Below are 24,758 nucleotides of genomic sequence, written 5' to 3'. Positions count from 1 at the left end.
ATTTTCCTAATTTGGTCAAATAATAGCAGCTTTTAAAATTGTGATACAAGGCTATTTATAGAAAGTTGCAGTTAAAAGTTAATTCTATGATTTAGCAGCTGGAAAATAGTGCCTCGCTTTAGATTTGCAAAACAGAATCATGGAGGCCTACATAGTTAATTAAGACTTTTGTTATATCTATATAAGTAATACAGTCTAATCTAAGAGACCAGTGTTTTTGTGATCAAGAACAATCTTTAGGATTTATGTAGAATAACAATGAGGGAGACATTCAGAAAATACTGTCTAAGATTTAGAAATGGATAAAAGGATTCCTGGGTGTTCTTTCAATGGAGGGTTGGATATTGTCTAGGGGATTGCCTAGAGATTATCTGATTCTATGAGTATGCCCTGACTGAATTTATATTGAGTAAGCTATTAACAACCCTATAGATATAGACATTATCTTATAAAAAACTGATAGTGATAATAAACAGCTCTTGTCCATAACAATGCAAATTAATTTTATATGTTAGAGTTAAAACAATTTACAACCTTTAGAAAGATTACAACAAATATATTTTATTACACTAGAAGAAATCAACTAATTTTATACATATTAGCAAATTCATTTTTGTATTCCCAATTGCTTCAAATTCTCTTTTGCATGAGTTTTAATAAAACCTTTGATACATGTTCATTTACATTATCATAAAAGTAACATTTTTAACTTTAAAAAATTATTCTTTAGCACCACAAATATTTGGGAAAGTGGCTATGTACCCCCAAGTATATACTTCCCCAAATTTGGAAACTGAAAATGTATGAGTCACTTTTCAACAGTGCCTCACTATACCCTATGAAATGGTTTTCAATCTTTGTATGTTTTTCAGAATCATTGGCAGATTAAAATATGAACAAAAATAAGCAAACTATTTTGACTTCACTACTGGAGATTATGTTTCAATTGGTCTGAGCATTTGTATTTTTTAAAAGCTGCCCTTGTGATTTTAAGGCATAGCTGGGATTGAGGAATTTCCTTCAAGCATCATCTTGGACTACAGCTGAGAAAAGAGGGGAAGGAGACAGATCTGTCAAATACTAGTTCCTCTCTCCTATTTCAACTCAAATTAAATTGCTCTGCTTTTAGGAATTTTATATTTAGACACCTTTTAAAGAAAGGGTTTCACAGCTCTAAGAAGTTTGAAAATCACTCCCCTTACCTAAAGCCACCCAACTGTAACTCTTACTGTTCCTCCCAAATTCAACACTTAATCCAAACTGAACCATGCATTCCTGACGACATGTGCTCTATTTTCCTCTTACCTTACTCTCAGGACAGTGTTCCCCTCATCTCCACATTTCCAAATCTTGTATATCTGTTGTAACTCACCTTGAAAGAAAGTCATGTTCTACCCATGAAGATTGTGTAAATTTTTATTTTTAAAAAAATGGACTTACTCAATTTTCATGGTTTCTAACAGTTTATCTTGCATATATATTGATTATAACATTACTTTCTATCATGACAATACATTTTAATAACAGGGTCAAATTCTCTGTATCTATTCCTCAACCCACAGTCTCACATTCCTTCCTCAAAAAATATGTAAAATACAAAGTCAGTAGGAGAGCTCACATAGGCAAACATTGTCCCATCCCTTGTGATATAAGTTGATGAAAGAATAAAAGTGGTATAATGTTCTATTAAAATATCAATCCAGTACTTCTATATGCTTTTCTTCTATAAATATCAAACAAACCCATATAACAGAAGATTTATTCAATGGATTGGGTATTGAATTAATCTCTTGAATTTTTTTTACTATTTCACTTGCCTATCTGACTCAGTTGAATGAATATTAGTTGTAAATCACTCATGTCAATCTCTCATTCATTGACTCATTTATACACTGGTAGTTTCTTGAGAACCTGTGATATGTCATTGGTTCCATATGTACTCAGGAAAATCAGATGACTAGAACATCCACACCCTCAAAATATCTTGTTGGAGGAGTTAGGGTCTAAACAAAAAATTAAAATGGAGTGGATTTAGTAATATGCTTATCTTCTTCCATAAACTCCCTTCAGTCCTGTCAAATCCCTGTTCATTCTGTCAATCTAAAAATCTATTTGGGCATCACTTCTTTAAAATTTTCTAATTCTTTCCCAGCCTTTGGCATTTATCCAGGAATATAAGATTGTTTTAAAATACAAAAACCAATTGATGTTGTTCATCGTATCAATAGAATAAAGGAGAAAAGCAACACGACCATCTCAAAGACTCAGAAGAAGCATATTGACAAATCCAGCTCTTCCTCAAGATAAAAAAAACATTCAAAAAATAGGAAATACATGTGCACACGCATGTGTGTGTGTATGTACAGGCACACATGGTTATGGATGCTGAGAACTCCCATGATCTGCCATCTGCAAGATGGAGAACCAGGAAAGCCAATGGTATACTGGTATAGTTCAGTCTGAGTCCAAAGGTCTGAGAACAAGGTCAACTGATAGTGTTAATCCTAGTCTAAGAGCAAAAGACTGATGTCTTATCTCAAATACCTAGACAGAGATAATTCAACCTTTCTCTGCCTTTTTGTTCTATTTGGGCTCCCATCAGATAGGACTGCGCCCACCCACCCTGGGGAAGGCAATTGCTTCCCCAATCCCCTAGTTCATATATTAATCTCTTCCAGAAACACATTCACAGACACACCCAGAAATAATACGCAACCAGATATCTTGGCACTCTGTGTCCCAGTCAAGATGACCCATAAAATTAACCATCATAGATTGTCTTCATTCTGATATGGAACAACTATTAAAAAAATCTAAACCTAATAATACAATAATAATGAAAACCTGAATGCTTTCTCCCTAAGATCAGAAACAAGACAAAAATGTACCCTCTTGTCAATTCTAATCAACATTATACTGGATTTTTTTTTCATATTGCCAGGACAATAAACCAAGAAAAAAATAAAAGGCATTCAGATTGTAAAGAAAGAATTAAAACTCTCTCTCTTTTTTGGTGACATAATCTAATATATAGAAATTTCAAAGCAGTCTAGTAAAAAAATATTAGAAGAAATAAATGAGTTTAGGCAAGTTGAAGTATATATGATCAGTATACAAAAATCAATTCTATTTCTGGAAACTCGTGATGAACAGAAAATAAAATTCTAAAAGCAATTCTATTTATGATAGCATTAAAAAGAAAATACAGAAAAATACATTTTTAAAAGAAGCACAAGATTTATATAATAAAGCTTCAATACATTGCTCAAAGACATTTAAGGATCTAAATAAATGGAAGAACATTCCATGTCAAGGACCAGAAGACTTAACATCCTTAGGATAACTATACTTCCCAAATAGATACACGAATTCAACGCAATCTCTATTATTATTCCACCGGGCTTTTTGCAGAAATTGACCAGTTATCCTTAAATGCATATGGAAATACAAGAAGTGCAAGTAGTCAAGACAATCTTGAAAAGGAAAACAAACAAACAAACAAACAAAACACTAGGCTCACACTCTTAATTTCAAAATATAGATCAATGGAATAGACTTAACATTCCAAATATAAACCATTACATTTATGGATATTTGGCTTTTCATAAGAGTGTCAGAACAATTCAATGGGGGAAGGATAGACTTTTTTTTTTTTTAAGATTTTATTTATTCATGAGAGACAGAAAGAAGAGCGAGGCAGAGGGAGAAGCGGGCCCCCTGCTGAGCAGGAAGCCCAATGCAGAACTCAATCCCAGACCTTGGGTTCATGACCTGAGCCAAAAGTAGATGCTTAACCATCTAAGCCACCTACATGCCTGGGAAGGATAATCTTTTTAACAAATGATGCTGAGACACCTGGGTGTTGACATGCAAAGGAGTAAAGTTGTCCCTGTTCCTCACATCATACACAAGAATTAACTCAGAGTGGGTCATAGACGTAAGTGTATGAGCTAAAACTATAAAGCTCTCAGAAGAAAATATAGTAGCAATCTTTAAGACCTTAGATTAGGATAAGTCTTGTTGGATATAATAGTCATATCACAAGCAACTAAAGAAAAGACATACAAATCAGAATTCATCAAAATTAAAAACTTTTGTGCATCAGTGAACATAAGCAAGATAGACAAAAGACAACCCAAGAATAAAAATATTTGTAAATCATATTTCTTTTGAGGGATTTGTATCTAAAAAGTGTAAAGAACTCTTTAAATTCAATAAAAAGATAACTCAATTTAAAATTGAGCAAAAAATATGACTAGATATTTCTCCAAAGATATACAGATGGTCAATGAGCACATAAAAAATGCTCAGTATCATTAGTATCAGAGAAATGCAATTCAAAACCACAATGAGACACCACTTCATTCTCAATAAAATGGTTATAATCAAAAAGATAAAAAGTATTTGTGAGGATGTAAAGAGATTAGAATCCTCTATACGCTGCTGCTGGTAATATAAAAATGTGCAGCCATTTGGAAATCTGTCTAGGAATTCCTCGGTTTGTCAAATGTAACATTATTGTATGATCCAGCAATTCAATTTCTAGGTATCTACCCAAGAAATATGAAAACCTATGTCCACTCAAAAACATGTACATAAATATTCATAGTAGATTTTATATATATAGGAAAGCATCACTCTTATTTTAAAATTCTATATGTGTGTGTATATGTATGTATATATGTATACACATACACATATATCTCAAAAGTGTGGTAAGAACATATAAGATCTCCACTTTCAGCAACTTTCAAGTATATATGACAGCATTGTTAGCCATAATATGAGTCATATATTCAAAACTTTTAAATATCTTATATCCATCATATTAAAGAACATCAGATAGGAGATGTAGGAAATTTCCTTCACAGTTCAAGGGTTATAATGACTATAGTTTAGAAGGCAGTTTCATGTATATACCGAATATAACATTTAAAAGTAAATAAAGATGGATTTCCCAGTTTTAAAAAGCATTTGAATAACTGCACTGAATGATTTCTCTAGTAACATCACAGTACAATATATTAATATGGTAAAATACCCCAAAAGATGACTCTTCACAACATGGAAAATTAACACAGATAGACATCTTACGGCTGGAGTCTGAGAGATTTCTTTTAACTATAATGATGTTTCAACTGTATTAAACATAAAATAAAATCAGTGACCCACTCTTGCTAGAATAAAATGCTCCTGCTGGGTTGAAAGGACATAGGCACACTAGATTCCACCTGTACACTATGCTCCTTTTAAATTCTCTTTGTCCAGTAAACTTAGCTGCCATTCTATGCCTTTGTAGATACTAATTTGAGACACGTAGAGTGTTTCCTGGTTCTCACTACTGTCTGGACTTGTGTGTTAATTTAGGAGCTACAGGTGCTAGAAAAAAACTGGCAAGCAGTGTAAGAGGAGATTATCTGTAGAAGATAAGGGTGGGGGAGATTGGGGTGTGTGATAGACACGATAGAACTGTCCGCATTTGCCATAGAAATGTTGGGGAGATAAGAAAAATGGAAAGCAGAGCTACTTCTCTGTTCAGAGCATCAGAAAACTAGAGATCCTGGCAGTAAAAGAACATCCATTCTGTCTTGGGTAAGGTCATAAGAACGTTGTAAGAAAAAGAAAGAAAGAACAAAACAAAACAAAAAAACTTTTGGATACTGAGAATTGGGCTACAAATTATGCATGCAATCCTGCTTTCAAGCTGTAATGGATACAGAGATTTATTCAGCTGGTTGGTGGTCAACATCAAATCTCCATCAAATTCTTCTCACTTAAGAGTGAGAAAAACCTAGAACTGTCAAAGTAGGATCAATTAATTTTGAAAAAAGTATCATCTTGATAATTCAAAGGGAAAAACATATTTCTATAAATAACTTATCACCATCAACAGAGAAGAAATTTGGAAACATTTTTTTAGTCTCAATGTGATGTGAGACTATAAAATTTGATAAAACAGGTGGAAACTCAAGGTGAAAAAGGTTGGGAATTTTGGTGTGTTTTTGTAATGTGAGATATTAGTGAAAAAATAAGACACGCTGCCATTTTCTTAATTTTTGATTATTGAAAATCTGACAATCATTTCTTTAATTTTATGACAATTTTAAGTTAAAGTTAATGGTTCGTACATGTTTGTATGACTTCCTTGACTCAAAGAACATTAGCCAAAAAACTGCAGTCATCACTAAGTTGCAAAATTGTTGTATTTCTTTCAACAGTTCTATAAACTGCAATGAGTCATAGCATCTACACATGTATGCTAAAACATACTATCAACTGTGCCATAACACTTTTCATAGAGTCTGCTTCAAAACCAAGCACAAATAATTTTAATATCAAAAAGCATAAGGAAAGCATCACTCTTATTTTAAAATTCTAATAAATCAGGGTTGTTTTACCTAACATAGCTGGTGTATCAATCATTGTGAAAGAAACTAAATTTCTTATTTTTAGCTGAAATTCTTCTTTGATAACCATACAATTTTCAAAAATACCTATACTACTAGTTCTTTTTTTCAGTTTGAAACTCAACATGTCTTCCTAAATTTGGAAGTTTTTTCAGAAAAAAATGTACCCAAAGTAGTAATTAAACAGTGTCCTTACATCGCATAATTCATCTACATCTACAAAAAAGTGCTTACAATTTTTAAAAATTTAAATCAACTAATATTTACTATTGTTAGAAAGCTCTTGTATACTATAGGCAATTGTTTGCTGGTTTAACTAAAGATCTTTTACTTATTGCACAATATTCCTTTTAATCTTTCCTTCTTAATTTTCTAATATTTCCATAGTTGAAATAATATCATTTATTATCTTCTCATCTACTTTTTTTTCTGTGTTTAAAAATCCATGTTGTTCAAAAGCAGTCCAAAGGTACAAGCTCAGATCCTTTAAAAATCATTTTAAAATTCTTGGAAAAGTTGGCTCTGATTTCAGGCAACTAATTTCATTGATTCTTTTATGGTCAAGAGAAACCGTTTATCAAATTCACTACATATTTTCTGAGAACATTTCCTGATAACAACTTTATTATTGTTAAAAATCTGTTTATGCAATAAACAGCTTTTCAACTTTGCCTGAGCAAGTTGCAATTGCTTTTTATGGTGAACTCTGTAATACATTCTCATCTAGACTCTTATTCTTTACTGTTCCAGTTATATTACTAGCTTTTCCACTTCTACTCAATTCTGCTTCAACAGTATACCTTCATTTTAAATTTGAAAATTTGCCCATATGTACTTTTTAAATTAGAAAAATAATTTAATTATATTTTGTTTAAAATAATAGGATATATTTCAATTTATATAATCTTTAAAAGATTTTTATTTATTTATTTATTTGAGAGAAAGAGAGAGAGAGCAAGCACGCTTAAGCAGGAGAAGGGGCAGAGGATGAGAGAGAAGCAAACTTCCTACTGACTGGGGAGCCTGACATGGGGCTCAATCCCAGGACTCTGGGATCATAACCTGAGCTGAAGGCAGATGCTTAACAACTGAGCCACTCAGGCGCCCCTATATTTCAGATTAATTGCCAGTTATGGCTTACATAGGTATTACTGTAACTTAGGTCAGTGCATAAACTGCTAAACACATTACAATGTTACATCTGTACACAGAAGAAATCACTTGAACTGGGTCATTACATTGCAACTGCAATCACTGATTAGTTTATGAATCCTACTAAAAATGACACAGGCACTGATCACATGCTCTACAATACAACATTTAACATGATGAAAAATTTAAAATGAATACATAATTTCATGTTTAATGGGAATATGTCCACACTGCCTCAAGTTCAAATTTTCAATTAAATTAATTAAATAAAATTTAAAATTTTGTTCTAGTTTCAGATAGAATAAATAATGGAGATAAAGGTACAGCATAGGGAGTATAGTCAATGGTGCTGTAATAGCATTGTATGGTGACGGGGGTAGCTGGACTTGTGTTGACCACAGCATTATGCATACACGAATCTAATCACTATGTCGTACATATGAAACTACTACATTATGTATCAATTATACTTCACTTAAAAAAAAAATTGTTCCTCAGTTGCACTAGCCACATTCTATGTATTTAACAGTCATGCACACTTTATAAAAGCCATAACAAAACAGAACTCCAGTCTTATGTCTTAGCCTGAGAGACTGATATTTCTTTTTATTTTATTATTATTATTTTTGATAGAGAAAGAGAGAGAGATAACAAGGAGGCAGAGAGTCAGGCAGCGAGAGAGGGAGAAGCAGGCTCTCTCCTGAGCAGAAAGCCCAATGCAGGGATCGATCTCAGGACCCTGAGACCATGGCCTGGGCCCAAGGCAGAGGTTTAACCCACTGCACCACCCAGGCACCCTGAGAGTAATATTTCTTTGAAGAGTTTTGTAGCAAGCCTCCGATCTTGACACTGTTAAAAGTATTCCCAAATCAAAGAAAGAAGTACAAGCAAAATGCGCAAGTTTTCTTGAAGTAGTCACGGCAAATCACTACAACCTTATTTTCAAGATAAAGCAGGGACAATAAATTAGGCCTGATATTTGGAAAGAAACCATTGCTAATAAGGATAAGGAAGAAGGACGGTAAGATAGCTATTGCATGTCTACTGACAATACACACAGAAAGATATAGGAAGAGTTTAGCTACCATTATTATTTTTAACATTTAATTAATTTTGTTCTTCTCGCTGTAAGAGTGTTATTCTAAGAATTATGCATGTTACAGCATAAGGGTAAAGTAAATGGAAGTGGCAACTTGCAATGATTGGGCCCCAGAGAGAAAGCAGCTCTGAAAGCGATCTAGCAGACTTGATTCTCATGCACGAGTTTATTCATTACGACAAAGGTTACATCCCATGATCTCAGGATTCCTGTTGCCACCAAATTAGTTTTCAGACACCTTCAAATAAAGATGTCTTTCTGACTTTGGAAGTTATCCTCTTGCTAATGCTAACTTATTTGATTCCTTGTGAATAAATTTTCCTGGTTTTCTTAAAGTAATCTCTATTGTTTGTAATTCACAGACATAAATAGCTCTCGAGTTTTCCCTGGATTCCCGGGCCGTCTGTGTCATGAACATCAACATCTTCAATTTCATCATCATCATTGTCATCATCAAATTGGGGAATCCTTTATGAAACATCTTCCTAAAGGTATCAGGTAGAACTAAAAATGGTTGTTTTTAAACATGATTATTCCTTGGTCATGGCCATCTTAGTCACTTCCTTTCACTTTGACAATATGGATACCCAATTCACTCCACTAAATTCTACTTCTTAGAGTTAGGCTCGGTTATTTTCTTCCAGTGTTGGAGAGGAGGCCAATATAGCAAAAACATCTATATAAGAATACTTAAAGAATTGAACTAACATAAATTTCCCTGATACCAGTGTAGGTCCTGGGCATCCCAGTATAACTGAGAAACTGAATTCCAACCCCAAAACATTCAATGCAAATTCTTAATGAGAGTACAACCATGCAAATGTTCTTTCTCATTTATAGACATGGCAAAGCTAAACTGCAACTAATGTAAAGAAAGATATTTCTATAATCATTCTTCAAAATCTATACCAATATAGCTTAACTGAAAAAGGTTCATGGCTACTCCTATATATTTTAAATACCAGATTTTTTTCTTTTTCACTTAAAGACAAGATTGTATTAGGAAACCTAAACAGATAACCTTAATATCATCTCTCTACTAATTATTCTTCAAGGTTTGATTAAAAACATCTATTAAATTAAATATTTTTAAAACATTAAATTTTTGATATTTTAATGCAATGAACACTAAAAACGAATATCTCATTTGATATCTTAAATATTTAAGTTATAAGTTATTTCTTTGCTATATGTGTGAGTTTATATATAAACATACTTTGAAAGTTTGCAGCGACTAGGTGAATGGGTTTGGAAATTAGCAAAAGGCTTTCTGTTGTAGACTTTATCTCAAGAAAAAAAAATATTTCTGAAAGTATCATAAGAACATTCTTATAATCCTATTTTACTGATAATGAATCTGTAAAGCATACTCCTGAAAAAAGCATCAGTACCTGTGTTCAATGAAAATATGATATTTGTAAATCTATATAGAGTCTTGAAGTCTTTAACACTGAAACAAGAAAGAAAAAATCAATGAGATAAAACTATAGCCAGAGAGAGGGGCACCTCAGTGGCACAGCTGGTTAAACAACCAACTCTTAATTTAGACTTGGGCCATGATCTCAGGGTTGTGAGATCAAGCCCTGTGATGGGCTCCCCGCTTAGCAGAGGGTCTTGCTTTCCCTCTCCTTCTGACTCCCTCCCTGCTCCATCACTGCTTGGTCCTGCTCTCTCTCTCTCTCAAATAAATAAATAATCTTTTAAAAATATATATAGCCATAGAGAAAATACTGGAGACTTTTGTTGCAGGATATTAAGATTTACCTTTGCAGGTTAGACTTTGGCATTTTTTTCTTTGTTTTCCTAAAATTCTTTAGTTCTCATGAGTATATGCATTATTTTTTTTTAACGATTTTACTCATTTATTTGACAGAGAGAGACACAGCAAAAGAGGGAACACAAGCAGAGGGAATGCCAGAGGAAGAAGCAGGCTTCCCACTGAGCAGGGAGCCCCATTCAGGGCTCCATCTCAAAACACTGGGGTCATGACCTGAGCAGAAGGCAGAAGCTTAATGACTGAGCCACCCTGGTCGAGAAAAAGAAACTTGTTAAAATTACAATGGTTAATATTTATGGAAAGGAAGAACAATTTAAAATGGGAGTTTCTCTTCTTTTAGGCATTAATTCTGAGCATGAATTGTTTGTCAAAGTAAATCTCACGTGTTAATAGAAAGTCCATTAATAAAAAGATATTAATTAAAAGATGATACATAATAAATAGGTGTGACTTGATTCACGATACTTTTTATCTTTTCAGCAAATAGAGTAATCTAGAATATTTTTTTAAAAAATCTACAGTAAGGATCAAATCACAAATCAATCATAAATGCAATTGACCATAGGTTTTTGACCATAGGATTTTTGGCATTGACCATAGGTAAACTAGATGTATTTCCAGGAATGCAAGCATTCATAGTGAGGGAAATGGTTTCACCTGGTACAGAATTTAACAATTCAACTATTAAGGTCCTTAAAACAAGGATAGCAGTAAGTACATACTGGGAGTTTATCACATGTTTAGTGCTTTATGTGAACAATTTATAAGACATAAGATCACACCACAGTTTACCTATAAAAAGTCTGGAGAGGTTAAATAAATCCCCAGTGAGTGACAGACGTATGATTTCACGACACAACCTAGCTTACGCTTTTAAACATTTTGTAAAGCTGCATTGTATTGACTCAACAATCTTTATAACCATTATTAATTCTCCTTTCTAATTATTTGGTCTTTATTTAATTGTTTTTGTACTAAATTAAAATGAAACATAAACTCATTTTGTTCTGAAAACAGTCAAGGGACCTACAAAGCAAACTAATTTATTGTGTAACCTCCAATTAGCTGTAATTACAATATTTAATAAAGGAAACACCTACTTTTAGAGATAATCAAATCTTTTCACTGAACTCCACTAGTGTTATGGTATATACAATAGGCTAATAATAATCAAAAGTATTATTCAAATGCTGTCAGGAAAAATAAATTACAATTTATTGCCAACCCTGAACTATTCTTCGACTAAAACAGATTTAATATGGAAACTGGGTATAAGAAAGATAAATTATGTAATCATTCACAATTTAATTCCAATTAAGGTAACATATCTTTTTCCTATAGGACACACTCACTCATGTACATGGATACACATGTAGACACATTCACTCATCTGGAAATTTCTTTCCTTATGAAACTGTTAAGGAATTTCTCTGAATATAGGATGTCAATGAAAGTGCTCACCAGTATGCACTAGACATTTAGCAACTGCTTCAGTCAATAATATCAACATAAAGAGCCTGAATTATTCCAGAATAGGACTTCTTTATGACTAAGACATTTAGCATTAATATTTAACCTAGTTATTCTTTATTAACATATAATGTATTATTTGTTTCAAGGGTACAGATCTGTGATTCATCAGTCTCACACAAGTCACAGCACTCTAGTTATATTTTTAAAAGGAATATTTTTGAATATTATATTCAGTTTGCATTCATTTTATCAACATCTATGAATAAGCTCTAAAGTTTATTTTGTCCTTTTTCCAATCTCTGTCACAGTAGGGTAAAGGTAGAAAAAAGAAAGAATGCTTTATGAGTTATGTTTGTTACTTGTGACTATGTGGGATGAAGTAATGAGGTCTTTGACTATTTGAAGGGCTGATGACCCTATATTTTGCTTGCTGCCAAGGTGGAAAAACTTTTGTCTTTAATTGAAAGTTTGAACATCAAACATGGCAGCAGCAGTAAGTAATAGTATACTTCATTTTGTTTTATGGTATAATGGAAGAACCAAGTCAATGACCATATGATGTCTTTAATCAGCTCTTAATATCAAAGAGCAGAGTGGTATTATTGCCATTAGCACTTTTGGAAAAGAAGTAGGAAAACAAATGAACAGAAGAATATTCAGCTGACCGAAGACACTAATTAGTTTAAAGTGCATTTGCAACAACAACAAAAAATAGCTTTCCCCCACAAAAGACATCACGGTGCATGAAAAATCAGCATTAACTGCCAAGGATATTCTGGATTAAGTACAAGTTCCACAGTATTCAATCTGTAATTAACTGACAACCTAGAAAGAGAATATGTTATCTAAAGTTGGATTCCCCCTACCCAAAAAAAAAAAAACAAAACCCACTAAGCATGATTAATAGATACTTCTTAGCCACAATTCCAATTAATATACTTTTTCTCAAAGACTTTACAAAGTAGAGAAACTGGGTTTTAGAAATACCAAATGATGCTTTTATGTTATAATTTCTATAGGAGAAGAGAAATTTTCATTTTAATTATTTTTATCTGAGAAATAAACATCTTAAGTTTGAAGTAACAATTTTTATATTTATCTAAGCCTATATTTTTATGTCCAAAAATATGCCTTTCTCAAATCCCCTTCAAATTGTTGCCTAACCAGTGGCTATAAACTCTTATAGTGACAACTATTATCCATTATCCGTACTTGACATGCCAACTCAACATTGCTGTATTAACTGACTTTTCGAATTTTCTCACTCCCTGTGGGGCCCTTTCTCCTAAGATTGATGAGGTGCAACCTGGTGTTTGAGCTGCCATGCCGACTTGACAAACAGCAAGAGTGGTCCCTGCAGAGAGTGGAGGAGGGAAGGCAAAAGAGAGACAGAATCACAGTGCATCCTGGAACAACAACAGCCTCATGCACTTGCCTTTCAAGGCAATTAAAACATTGTTTTTCAGATTTTACAGTTCAGCCAAACACAAAAATTCTTTCTTTTATTAAAGTCCCCCAAAGCTTCACTGATACATATTGAACATTAGAAAGGGATTAAACTTTTGTCCCTCAGACATTTTAGAGAAGCTAAGGTAAAAGTTGCTGCTCTTTCCAACTTTAAATACTTTGAAACTCTAATCACTTCTTATAATTCCCAAAATGGTGTTATCGCTTACTCTTTAACTATTGAATTCACTCTGGCAGAGCTAAGGTAATAAAACCCATCATCGTCTAATTTTCAGACAGCTTGATAGAACCAATGTTCTTAGTATAGATAAAGTGTAATGAAGCACTTTCTTTCCCATAGGAAAGTCTTCGACTCATATGCTTTGATGCCAACTAGCCTTCACATCTGCTGTTTCACCATTGATAGCTGTAACTTGGCATGCTAAACTAGTAACTGATGAAGCAGCTTTACTCAAAGGCACCATTTTATTTCTTGCAATGGGAACATAGTAAAACGGTGTTGGTTTCCTGTAGGCCTTATGCAAATCCCTGTAATAAACATAGGATCGGGCCTCACATAGAATAAATTGTGTGTTAGATGAGAATGGGCGGAGGGAGACAATCTCCTTGGGTGAAAATAACCCCCTTACTATGCCAATAAATTAAATGTATTATAAAGAATTATTTTAAATATTCATTTCAAGACTAATATTAGATACTAATAAAATACAATAATAGTTTTAAAATATCAACTTTAAAATATTGCTACTTAACTTGATGTCAACATTAATCCACCACCAACAACCAATATCTTAAAATCATTAATGAAGGAAAAAAAATATTTGGGAGAAAAAGAGAAAAAAAAAAGAAAAATCTACAAAAATCTTTGCTGAGATATTTCTTTCAGATTTCAAGAAAAGTTGCTTAATTAAAAATGAAGAAAACATTAATTTGGACAGATGAAAATTATAGTAACAGTATTAATCACTAATTTAAATTGACTGCCCAGATACACTGGTGTTCAATCACATAAAGATTTCAGGTTTTGTTTTATTTATTTAAGCACACACACACACACACACACAAAAACAAAAACAAAAACAAAATAATAAACCAGATTATACACAAACTTGAAACACGAAATAAAAAATTCACAATAAAGTTTCTATTGATTCTACATAATCACTGAATTATTACTTAATTTGTAACTTGCAAGCAAGTTATTTGAAGATATTTTTAATTACTTAGCCTGGAGAGGAGCCTGGGCCTCAGTATTCTCTAAAAGTCCCCAAATGATTCTAATGTTCTAATGGGCAGACAAGTTGAGATGACTGATTTAAATGTATGGATATTTTAAGGATTTTTAAAACTTCGTGAATGATATACCCAACAGGACAACATAATAGCCCCATCCCTCAAAAAAGGGATGATGTAAAAACCGAGGCTGTCTTCTTGCTTGTGAGAATAATGTGATTGCCTATTACAGACAAGACCATATTCCCATGTAGCACCCATGCTAACCAGTCCCCCTGGTTATAGCACACCTACATCTACCATTTTGATGGAAAAAAGACTAGTGCATAAGTTGAAGCAGGGATTTAACTGGGGATCCTGATAAAATAGTATCACTAATTGTGCTGGGCTATGGTCTAGAATTTAAGTTGCAAACATAGGGAGGTACAACCTATCGGCAAATAAAAAATTTTAGTCACAAAATTTGTATGCCAGTATACATATGCTCATACTAATACTCCATTTTAAACTGGTTTTTAGGCTCAGAGACAATATCTCCCAGGTAAGACCCAAAACTGAAATTTGAGATCTAGATTATTGAGGAGAAAAAGGCAGTGTCACTACTAAGCATAAATTGACCCCAAATTTAAAAAAGAAAAAAAATGACTTGAAAGCAAAACTGTGTGGCAAGTTAGACATGGCAACCCTTATACAAGCAAGTAATTAAGAAAGAATCCCTGTACTTACTGAGGTAGTAGCATAATGAATTTCTAATTATTATATTGTCAAAGAATCCCTGCTGGATATGTGGTGGAAAATGATTAGACAATGTATAACAATAAATTGGATACACTATGAAAGACATACCCAATTACTATCTATGTGCAGATAAATAGTTATTCTACACTTTCTTTGTGATGATCATACTTAACTGGGAATTTGTTACATAGAATACGAAAGGTATTTAAAAAATAAGTTCTGGAGATCTAAAGTTCAGCATCGGGAATATAGTCAGCAATACTGTACTATAAACTTTAAAGTTACTAAAAGACTAGATTTTAATTGTTATCACTACAAAAAGGAAATGATAATTATGTGATGTGATGTCAGCAATGCTATAGTGATAATCACATTGCAATACATACATTTATCAAATCAACATGTACCCCTTAAATTTACATAAGTTGATGCCAGTTATATCTCAATAAAAAATAAAGTCCTTTCAAGTCATTTCAGATTATTTTTCTCATCTTCGTAAACTAATAGTTCAATTTTATGCATACATATATGGACTTTCAGAATATTTTATCGCCAATATAGCAAGAGGAAACTAAACACTCCTTTTGGAAAACCGGTTTTCAATGTGTAAAGTAACTATAGATGTCATTTTGAAAATTTACTTCTCCAATCTGTAAAACTCTTCACAGCAAATATATTTTCACAACTGAAAAAAAACAAATATAAATTATGGTTTGTGCAAATAAAGAAAAATATGAGAAAGTCTAATGAATGGTATATGTTTCTAAATCCATTTATAAAGTATATGCTGTAAACTGCCAATTTTTTTTACATTCTATCTCTCAGCTCGAAAATTACTTATGTTCTTTTGGCATTTAAGAAGCAAAAATCACTCAAGCTTTCAAAAAATCATTACAGGCAAGCCACACAAGCAATTCAGGCTTACAAACCTATACTGTCACCCTAGCATAATTTAATTTTAGAAGACCATTGAACTGATAAGCTCAGAATAAGTAGCAGATTATAAAGAACATGTGACAGCTATATCTGCCCCAATGGCTTAATGCAAGTGTTTTAGAAATTTAATATGATCAAACAGTTGAGGTCATGTGGATGAACCAAAATGACTAATGCATTTAGCTCTTCTGAGTAATGATGTTATGCCATGATATCTTTAGCTATTACTTTTATTGTTGATACTACAAGTCCCTTGGTTATTGCTTTCATAATTAATAAGTCACTTAACCTCTCTATGGCCCAGTTTCCTCATCTGTTAAATGAGCATAATGATAATTGCTTCCCACCTTCCTCAGGGGTTGCAGTAAAGATTAATGAGCTGGCATTTAGAATGTACTTTGAGTTCTCCCAAAGAGGGAGACTATGCACAAAGAAAAACAAAACAAAACCCTCTCTGTGGCTGAGTACCAAAAGATAAAATTTCCCCTCCAGATGGATTAATCCACTTGCTTGCATTCCTAACACTATAACTTACATTTCCAAATAAACTGACATTAAACCTAAAGTTCAAAGGAAATGCCACAGAGGGCTACACATTTTGAAAAAAAAAACGAAAACAAAAAACCTTTTTAGTTCTCTGCAGATTAGCAAACATTTGAAGATAATCACGCGTTCTATCTAAAACCCTTTGTCATAGGTTTTCCATCAATGAATGCAATAGTCATTGTGCCAAGGGACAACTGGACAGAACTGGTAAGAGAAGTGAGTTTCTGCCATAAAGAGAACCTAAACATGTAACACTGATGTAGGGTCACATGGTAGATTGCAACAAAATGATTAGTGGAAAATGGGAATCTGTGAATATAGGAGGAAATAATATTCTTAAAGTGTGCCTTAGAATAAGTTGGAAGATTGAAATGCATTAATTATCTCTTGACTTGGCCAAAGAAGGTCTAGACAAAGTGACAAAATATTCAAGGTATCAGCTAGTTACTTTTAGCTACATAGGATAATAAGGTAGCACAAGAAAGATATGGAGTATAAACAATCATAAGAACAATGAAGAGAAGAAGAGGGGGAAAGAAATAATTTAAAAGAACTGGGTTCTTTGTAAACAGTACTTAGAGGTGATAGAGCAGACTTAGAATTTGCATCATTGGGTACTTTTAAGTGTTCCTAATCTTCAGTGTCTCAAGCCAGTAAAAGTTCTCCAGATTGTTTCAACGTGGTGCCAGTCTGTAATTAAAGAACAAATTAAGTATGTTGCTTGATGTGTTAAGACCTCTAAAAAAGTTGGAGCAATGCCTTTAGATTATAAGTGGACTCAACTGGATATATTTAAAGGTCACAAATGTTTAGCAGAAATTGTATTGGCAAAAGCACAGTCATGCTGGTATAAAATAATTTAATTTTAGAAGACCAATGAACTGATAAACTCAGAATAAGTAGCAGATCATAAAGAACACATGGTAGTTATATCTGCCCCAATGGCTTAAACCAAACATTTTAGAAATTTAATATGATCAAACAGTTGAGGGCATGTGCATGAGCCAAAATGACTAATGCATTGAGCTCTTCTATGTAATGATGGTTATACCATGATACCTTTAGCTATGACTTTTATTGTTGATACTACAAATCCCTTGGTTATAGCTTTCATAATTCTGTTCAAAATGTACCAAATCTCTGGGCTTCCAAGTTTCTAGAAATAGGACTACAGACTTGTAAGCTAAATAAAGGTTGATGTTACATGCCACCAAGTTTTTCATTGCCTTTTAAGCAACATTTCTGTAGCACTCAGTAACTAATAAAGTCCAAACCATATGCAAAGCCTGTGCAGGGAACAGGAGATACCAATATGAGGGATACAGAGTCAGTCCCTGCCCTGCTGCTATACCGGGTAGTGTAGAAATAGAAACCAAGCAGACAGCTTAGGTTGAAGATTTAATGAGAACTGAAGTAAAAAGTACTCAGAAAATAGAAAGGAGGATTACCTTACCAGAACCTGGTAGATATGGGTATAGGAAGGATCACGAATATTTGGCTGGGTTAAATGAAGTATAAATTAGGGCTTAAGGAATAGAGAATATAACCAATAAGGTTGATAGAAAGGGACAAGTGTAAAATAAATAAATTAATTAAATGCATAGCAGGCACTGGAGAAGCAGATGCATCATGTATTTGTGGCACAACCTGGAGCTTAAAACTCAACAGTTCAGCTATAGTTTCAAGTGTGAGAGTGCCTATGAAATACGAAGTTGTCCACCCATGAGGTATCTTGTAAACACACTGAGGAGCTAGGTTTATATCCGAAAGCAAAGGGGAGAAGGTAATTTTTGGAGGACTTTAAGTCACTCTGGTAGCACTAGAGAGAACAACAGGAAGAAAACTGGAGTGGGGTGGCGGGGGGGGGGGGAAGTTAAGTGGTTCTACAAGATACTGGTCAGAGATGATACTAGTCTTCTGAACCAGAACAGTAGTGAAAGAAGTAGATATGTAGGAAATAGAATGGACAGGTATTAGGAGGTGCCTGGAGATGTAGGATATATGTCTAAGATTTAACACAATTTTTACCACATAAGAGATGATCAGTAAGTGTTTCTGGAATAAAAACTTGGTATCTTACAAATAAACATCCATATGATGTAATTAAGAACATCAGATATATGGCAACACTGGCTAATGTAGAACATCTTGATCATTGGGTTAAAAAAAAAAGTTAAAATTAGGATAAACAAAAAGAATTAAGGATAAACATTTTTTATATTAAACATTTTTATAGTTTCCTTTATCTACGATTTGCAATAAACTCTACAAAGAATTGCTAGTTGCACCTCAATATACGTTTTCAAAATACGCAGTCTAGAAAAGAGCTTCCAATAGTTTTTTTATTTCACTTATGAAATTACATCTTCTTCATGAGAACAATAATTAGAAGACTGAAGCAATTTCAATTAGATAAATATGATGTGATCTCTTTTTGAAATGATTGATCCTACTGTGGGTCATAGAAATATAATTAACTTCATTATGTTTAAAATCATCCTAAATTCTGAAAATTTTTAATTAGCCATGTATTTTAGTAATGCTAATATATAACATCTGTCAAGCTTTAACTAGGTGGTTAACATATCATGTAGAGCTTTCATTTAATATTCAAAGAATACTGTAAGAATGGTCCTGTTAGTCATTCCAATTTAGAAATGAAGAGTCGTGGTTTACAAGGAACAGTATTTTATCAAAACACAGCCAATAAGCGGTGAAACCAGGAAGTAAGCTCCAGTTTTTCCAATTCTACAGTTTTTCTTTCATTGGTAGAAACTATTCTAAATCATAGCCTATGTTTTTAGAAGTATTGAGGGATTTACTTTAGATATTTGATACTATTCAAATGTACTTTTAATATGTGGCAGAGCTTTTAAATAATAACCATGAAAGAAAACATGTATCTCCTTTATATGACCTTTTTCGGAAGGACAGATTGTATTAGTACATGCAACAAGCCAGAGACTTCAGTTGATCAAAGTCAGAGAGAGAATTTGTAAAAATTGGAAAATGTGAATCATGGGTTACAGAGAAATATAAGTGATTCACCATCATTTTGTAAAACATATGACTCACTTTGAAAATCCAGGGATTCTCAAAAGAAGTCATCACATCTACAGGCTCTAGCTGAGTTATTTTTGAACATGTACTCTATATGTATTCATTCTTTTAATCTTTATACTTCAGGGAGAAAAGAATGTGCTTGTTGCTTGATAACATCCAGTAGAGTGTTTAGCCCTGGGCAAGATTTCAGTTGTACTCCACCCACGTTCCCAGATTCTAAGAAGGAAGCTTTGACAACTCCTTTATTGTGTTTCAATAAAATCCCTGGGCCTTCAGTTAGTTTATCATTTAAATATGATTAAGCATGTCCTGGTGATGTCATACAGTTTTCTACTGTTTACATGGAATAACACTGGAAGAACTACCCATCTGCTTGAGTTATTTTACCAGTAATGGTTTTACATTCATCCTTGGGAAGAATGTATGTGGAGTGTAATGGATCTAAAAGAAAAGAAGAAAGAACTCTTCTGGAAGATAATATACACATAAGCTCAATAAGCAAAGTCAAGCATGTTCTTTGGAAAAATAATTATTGAAGCTGTAGAAACACATGACTCTCAGTTTTTGCAATACTGAGGACTTACTTACCCCTTTTAGACCAGGTATCTTGAGCCAGCTCTTCTTGCTTGTAGTAACAAAACTATACCATTCTTTAAAATAATTTTCTGGAACTGAGCATTCCAGAACAATTAACTAACAGCAGGGTCTTGTTAAATTTGTAAAAACAAGATGGAAATTCCTTTAGAAATCAATGCCTTAAGGGTTCTTCCTAGAGTGTTTGCATGCATTGCCGTTAATTAAGAAATAAAAGAATGGTATCAAATGTAAATAGAATACACAGACTACTCCCTGGTTCATTGCAGAGTTGTGAAATGAGCACGCAATTACTTCAATTCCAGATTGCTAGGGAATATTTTTTTAAAAATTTTATGCCCATGGCTGGTATAAGTGTAGAATTTAATAAACTAAAAAATGAAGTTGAAATTAGTATCATTTAAGGGTATACTTAAATAAGTAAAGAAAAATCAACATCTAGTGATTTTTAAAATCTCTTTTTACTGATTTCAATAGTAAGAATTCAGTATGTGGTCGGTCAAGCTATCAACATAAGGTAATTGTCAACTTAGTGATTAACACTGTGTGGTTTTTATTGTGACTGTAGATTTCAGAAGGCCTTAATTCTACAGAAAGAACGTCTGTGCTGTTGGAAACAGGAAATGCTTCTATGTCAATTTTCTCTTGGTGCTAGAGGTAACCCTGCCTGTGAGAGCGAAAACAAGAGATGAAAGAGGGAAAAGAGAAGTCAATAGCAAGGAGAAGTCAAAGTAGGGGAGAATGACGCTAACACTGAAGAGTAATTGGACTAAAGAAATTAAAATTTAAAAAATTTAAAAAGAAAGAGGAGAAAATTGAAAAGCTTGAAAAGACAAAAAAGGGAGAAAATAAACCTAAAGCTAAGAAAAAAAGAATTTTTTTCAAAGTGATTTTCCAGAGATAAACCTAGCTCATAGAATAAAAGGGCTTCAAAACAAGATATTTGAGGCTTCTGGAAAATAAAAATGAAATAAAAACTCTGATGTTTTGGTATTTTTTTGTTTCTGATGTATTTTTGAAACAGAAATACTCACTAAAACTCACTGGTTTTAGGCACTTTGTGTTATTTGACAAACTCTTCTTCCAAAGTCTTAGAAGCTGTAATAATTTTAATGCATCATATATTCACTCCTTACAAGTTTATTGATAGTGACAATGTGTATTAGCATTTTCAACAGCTGATTTCTTTAAAAAAAAAAAGTTATATAAGGAAAGCTATCTCAATCAATTCTGAATATCCAATCAGAGAAAAATTGATGAATTCCAATTAATATAGTCAAATAGCATTATACTGATCATAATACTGTGCTCATATTAGGTTATTCAATAAATGTGATTAAATAATAATGATTTTGCAGTTAAATGTAAAATACATATTCAAGTTTTCATCTAGTCATATGAGAAATTCACTTTGAAAATAATTAAATGTTAAGAATTACATAGATTTGATTAAACACTCAATCTATCTCATTCTTTGGATATTCAGTGTCCTCCAGAACTCCAAAATAAAATCTGATTTAGTTTAGTAGGAATTTGTATAATGAAAACTACATAATTATTTGGCAAATTTGCTGTTTTAAGTCACATAAAACCAAGTTCCATGATTGTTGATTTAGTCCTCCTTGTGTCCAACTAAACTATAATCTTCTTGAAAGTGAGAAATAGATGTTCTTTGCTCTAGAATACCAACATGTAGTGCCATTTCTGGTATTCAATAGGTACTTGATGAATGTTTGATGAAAGAATTTATTTTATAGCTTGAGTCAATTATTTAAAAAAAAAACTGTACCACTTCCACATACTTAAATGGCCAATCCCTTATATGAACAGTGAAGGAAAATACCAATGCTTATAATTTTTGCCCAACCTACAAAGAACTTAAAAGGACTTGGTAAAATATAAAAAGACTTATGAAGTAAGACTGACTCCCTGAAGTGGAATCTCCCCATTTAAACTACTTTGGGCCAGTGAGACCAGCTGGAGTAAGAAAAAGGAAATAATAGAAAGGAGGGGAAGGCACTCTATATGCCTGGAATTTGATAAAGGACACTGTCCATTTAAGCATCCCACAGGGCTGTCCCTCTGGAAATCATTGATAACCTTCAGTTCAGGGGCAGAGCCCATTTTCAGACTCTGTGCCTTACAAAATATTAGGCAGATGAATATATGGGAAACAAGAATTATTTCTTCTTGTTTCTATTATTTATTTTCCTTCTTTTCCACAGGCTTCCAGACAAGTAAAACGTGTCTCACCTTAACAGAAAGAAATGTATGTATGAGAAATACTCTTGCATATAATCATTCTATTCTTCTGGAATAGCTAAGCCTCATGAAGTTTGAATCTACTAGTACTTAATATACATATATTGGTAAATATATTAATATATAACTAATACACTACATTAATATACACATCATATTAATTCTATGTTAATATATTTTATATTTACATATACTTATATATATATATATATTTATAGTCAAAGATAAAACCTTATTGAGAGAAAAACATGTTACTGTGGACAGATTTTCCTTTGAACCAAAAGGAAATCCTTGTAAAGCAAAAACTCCTTGAAAGGACTGAATTCCTTGTTTAAGTATTGAAATGTTTTGCCTTGATAACCATATATTTAGCTGTATACCTCTCTATGCCCCAAAGTACACATTATTGATTATTCGGCACAAATAACAGTATTGCTATACACATTCATTAAGACAGAAAGGTTTCTTTTCACTCTGTCATTTTAATACATAAAGTGTAGACAATCAGAAGGACATACCTTGAAAAAAGTCATGGTTGCACCGTCCTCCACCGCACCGTACTCTATCTTGGTTTGTTTAGCTAAATCATCAGCAGAGTCAATAGGGGATTCCATGCGCTCCACTGTCAGAAAGGCGGCTAAGTTAGCAGTATACGAAGAAATGATGATAAGTGTGAAAAACCACCAAATGCCTCCCACTATCCTGGTGGAGAGCGCTTTGGGCATGAGCTCAGAACCTAACAGAGATCGGGGTGGGGGGAGGTGAAACGAATACAGAGAATTCGATCAGCAGTCAGATACTTTTGGTCATAGTGGCAGAATGGAATCACTGTGTAGTAAAAGCTTAAATCACAGGTTCACATAGTGCTTTAGTAAGCAAGCAACAACCACTGGGAGAGCAGAGGCTGCTTTCAGATAATAAACAGTCTCTTAGGACACTTAAAGTATAGTGGCAGGAGACTGAGACAATACAAACTAATTTGTAATAACGTTTATAAAAAATAACACTGGAAGGGAGAAAATAATCTCTCTAGTTTATAAACTACTTGTATACTTTTTCATATTACTGTTAGTTACTTCAGTTTTAGAAGAAATTATTTAACATATGTTCAAATCCATTTCTTAACAAGCTTTATGTAAAGTTTCACTTGTCTTGTGCATGAAAGCTCATAAATTTTATTTATCTTGCCATTTTAAAAAGTTATGTTTACAAAAACGCTTTTCAATTACCTACGTTCCTTGAGATATGGGGTTTGGGTCCAGGTTTGTTTTAAAATAAGGTAGTAAATTATTTCCTTTTGTATAAACAAATGTCTCCCATCACTATAGTTAGCCTCAATGAGAAGAATCAGAATAAGAATAAACAGTTAAATTGTCACAAACTTATTTTTACATATATATAAGTGTTTCATAAATATATTACAAACATGGCTGGAGTTGCCTGCTCATGGTATTAATAAAAGCATGGGATCTGAGAGTTCTATTTTACTTTTGATTATTATTAATTTTAATTACTTTATATTATAAAATAAAATCCTAACAATTTTAAAATCAAGTCTTACGGTTTTACCACATTGTTTACATTAAACACACTATTTGTAGTCTAAATGTTGAAATCAATCCACATCAGCATGTATGATTTTTTTTATAAGGAAAGTATACAAAATTTATGGATTTATGTAATATATTGCTATACACTTTTAATCATTTTGAATCTGTAATCAAGAAAGCATTGGCTACCAATTACTTAATTTTGAATAGGGTTTGAGTAAAATGGAATGAAGCAAAGACGGACTGCTTTGTATGATTTGTTTTGTAGTCGCATCTTCAACATAATCACTGATGCAATACCATAACACATGTTTAGACAGAAGGAAAACTACAACCAATCATTCATGTTAGCACTAAAGAGAAGTGGTATCAGAACTGAAATATATCAAAACAGTCCACCTTATACTGCAGTTCATCTTACTCTTGTAATTTCAAACAAACAGACAAAATCTTAAAAAGCA

General features: G+C 32.8%; 1 protein-coding gene across 3 annotated transcripts in view; it reads right to left on the bottom strand.

Annotated features, from left to right (window-relative positions):
- The window catches only part of GRIK2 (glutamate ionotropic receptor kainate type subunit 2), a 638,217-nt gene that overhangs the window by 101,798 nt on the left and 511,661 nt on the right, over nt 1-24,758 (bottom strand). For all 3 annotated transcript variants that reach the window (XM_059401117.1, XM_059401116.1, XM_059401114.1), the window contains exon 13: nt 23,266-23,483. In XM_059401117.1, the coding sequence (XP_059257100.1) occupies nt 23,266-23,483 (218 nt within the window). The remainder of the gene's footprint in view (nt 1-23,265; nt 23,484-24,758) is intronic.

Source organism: Mustela nigripes, chromosome 5 (assembly GCF_022355385.1).
Source record: "Mustela nigripes isolate SB6536 chromosome 5, MUSNIG.SB6536, whole genome shotgun sequence".
NCBI classification, from domain to species: Eukaryota; Metazoa; Chordata; class Mammalia; order Carnivora; family Mustelidae; genus Mustela; species Mustela nigripes.
Note: the sequence above shows the minus strand (reverse complement) of the source record. Positions and strands in the feature narration are given on the sequence as shown.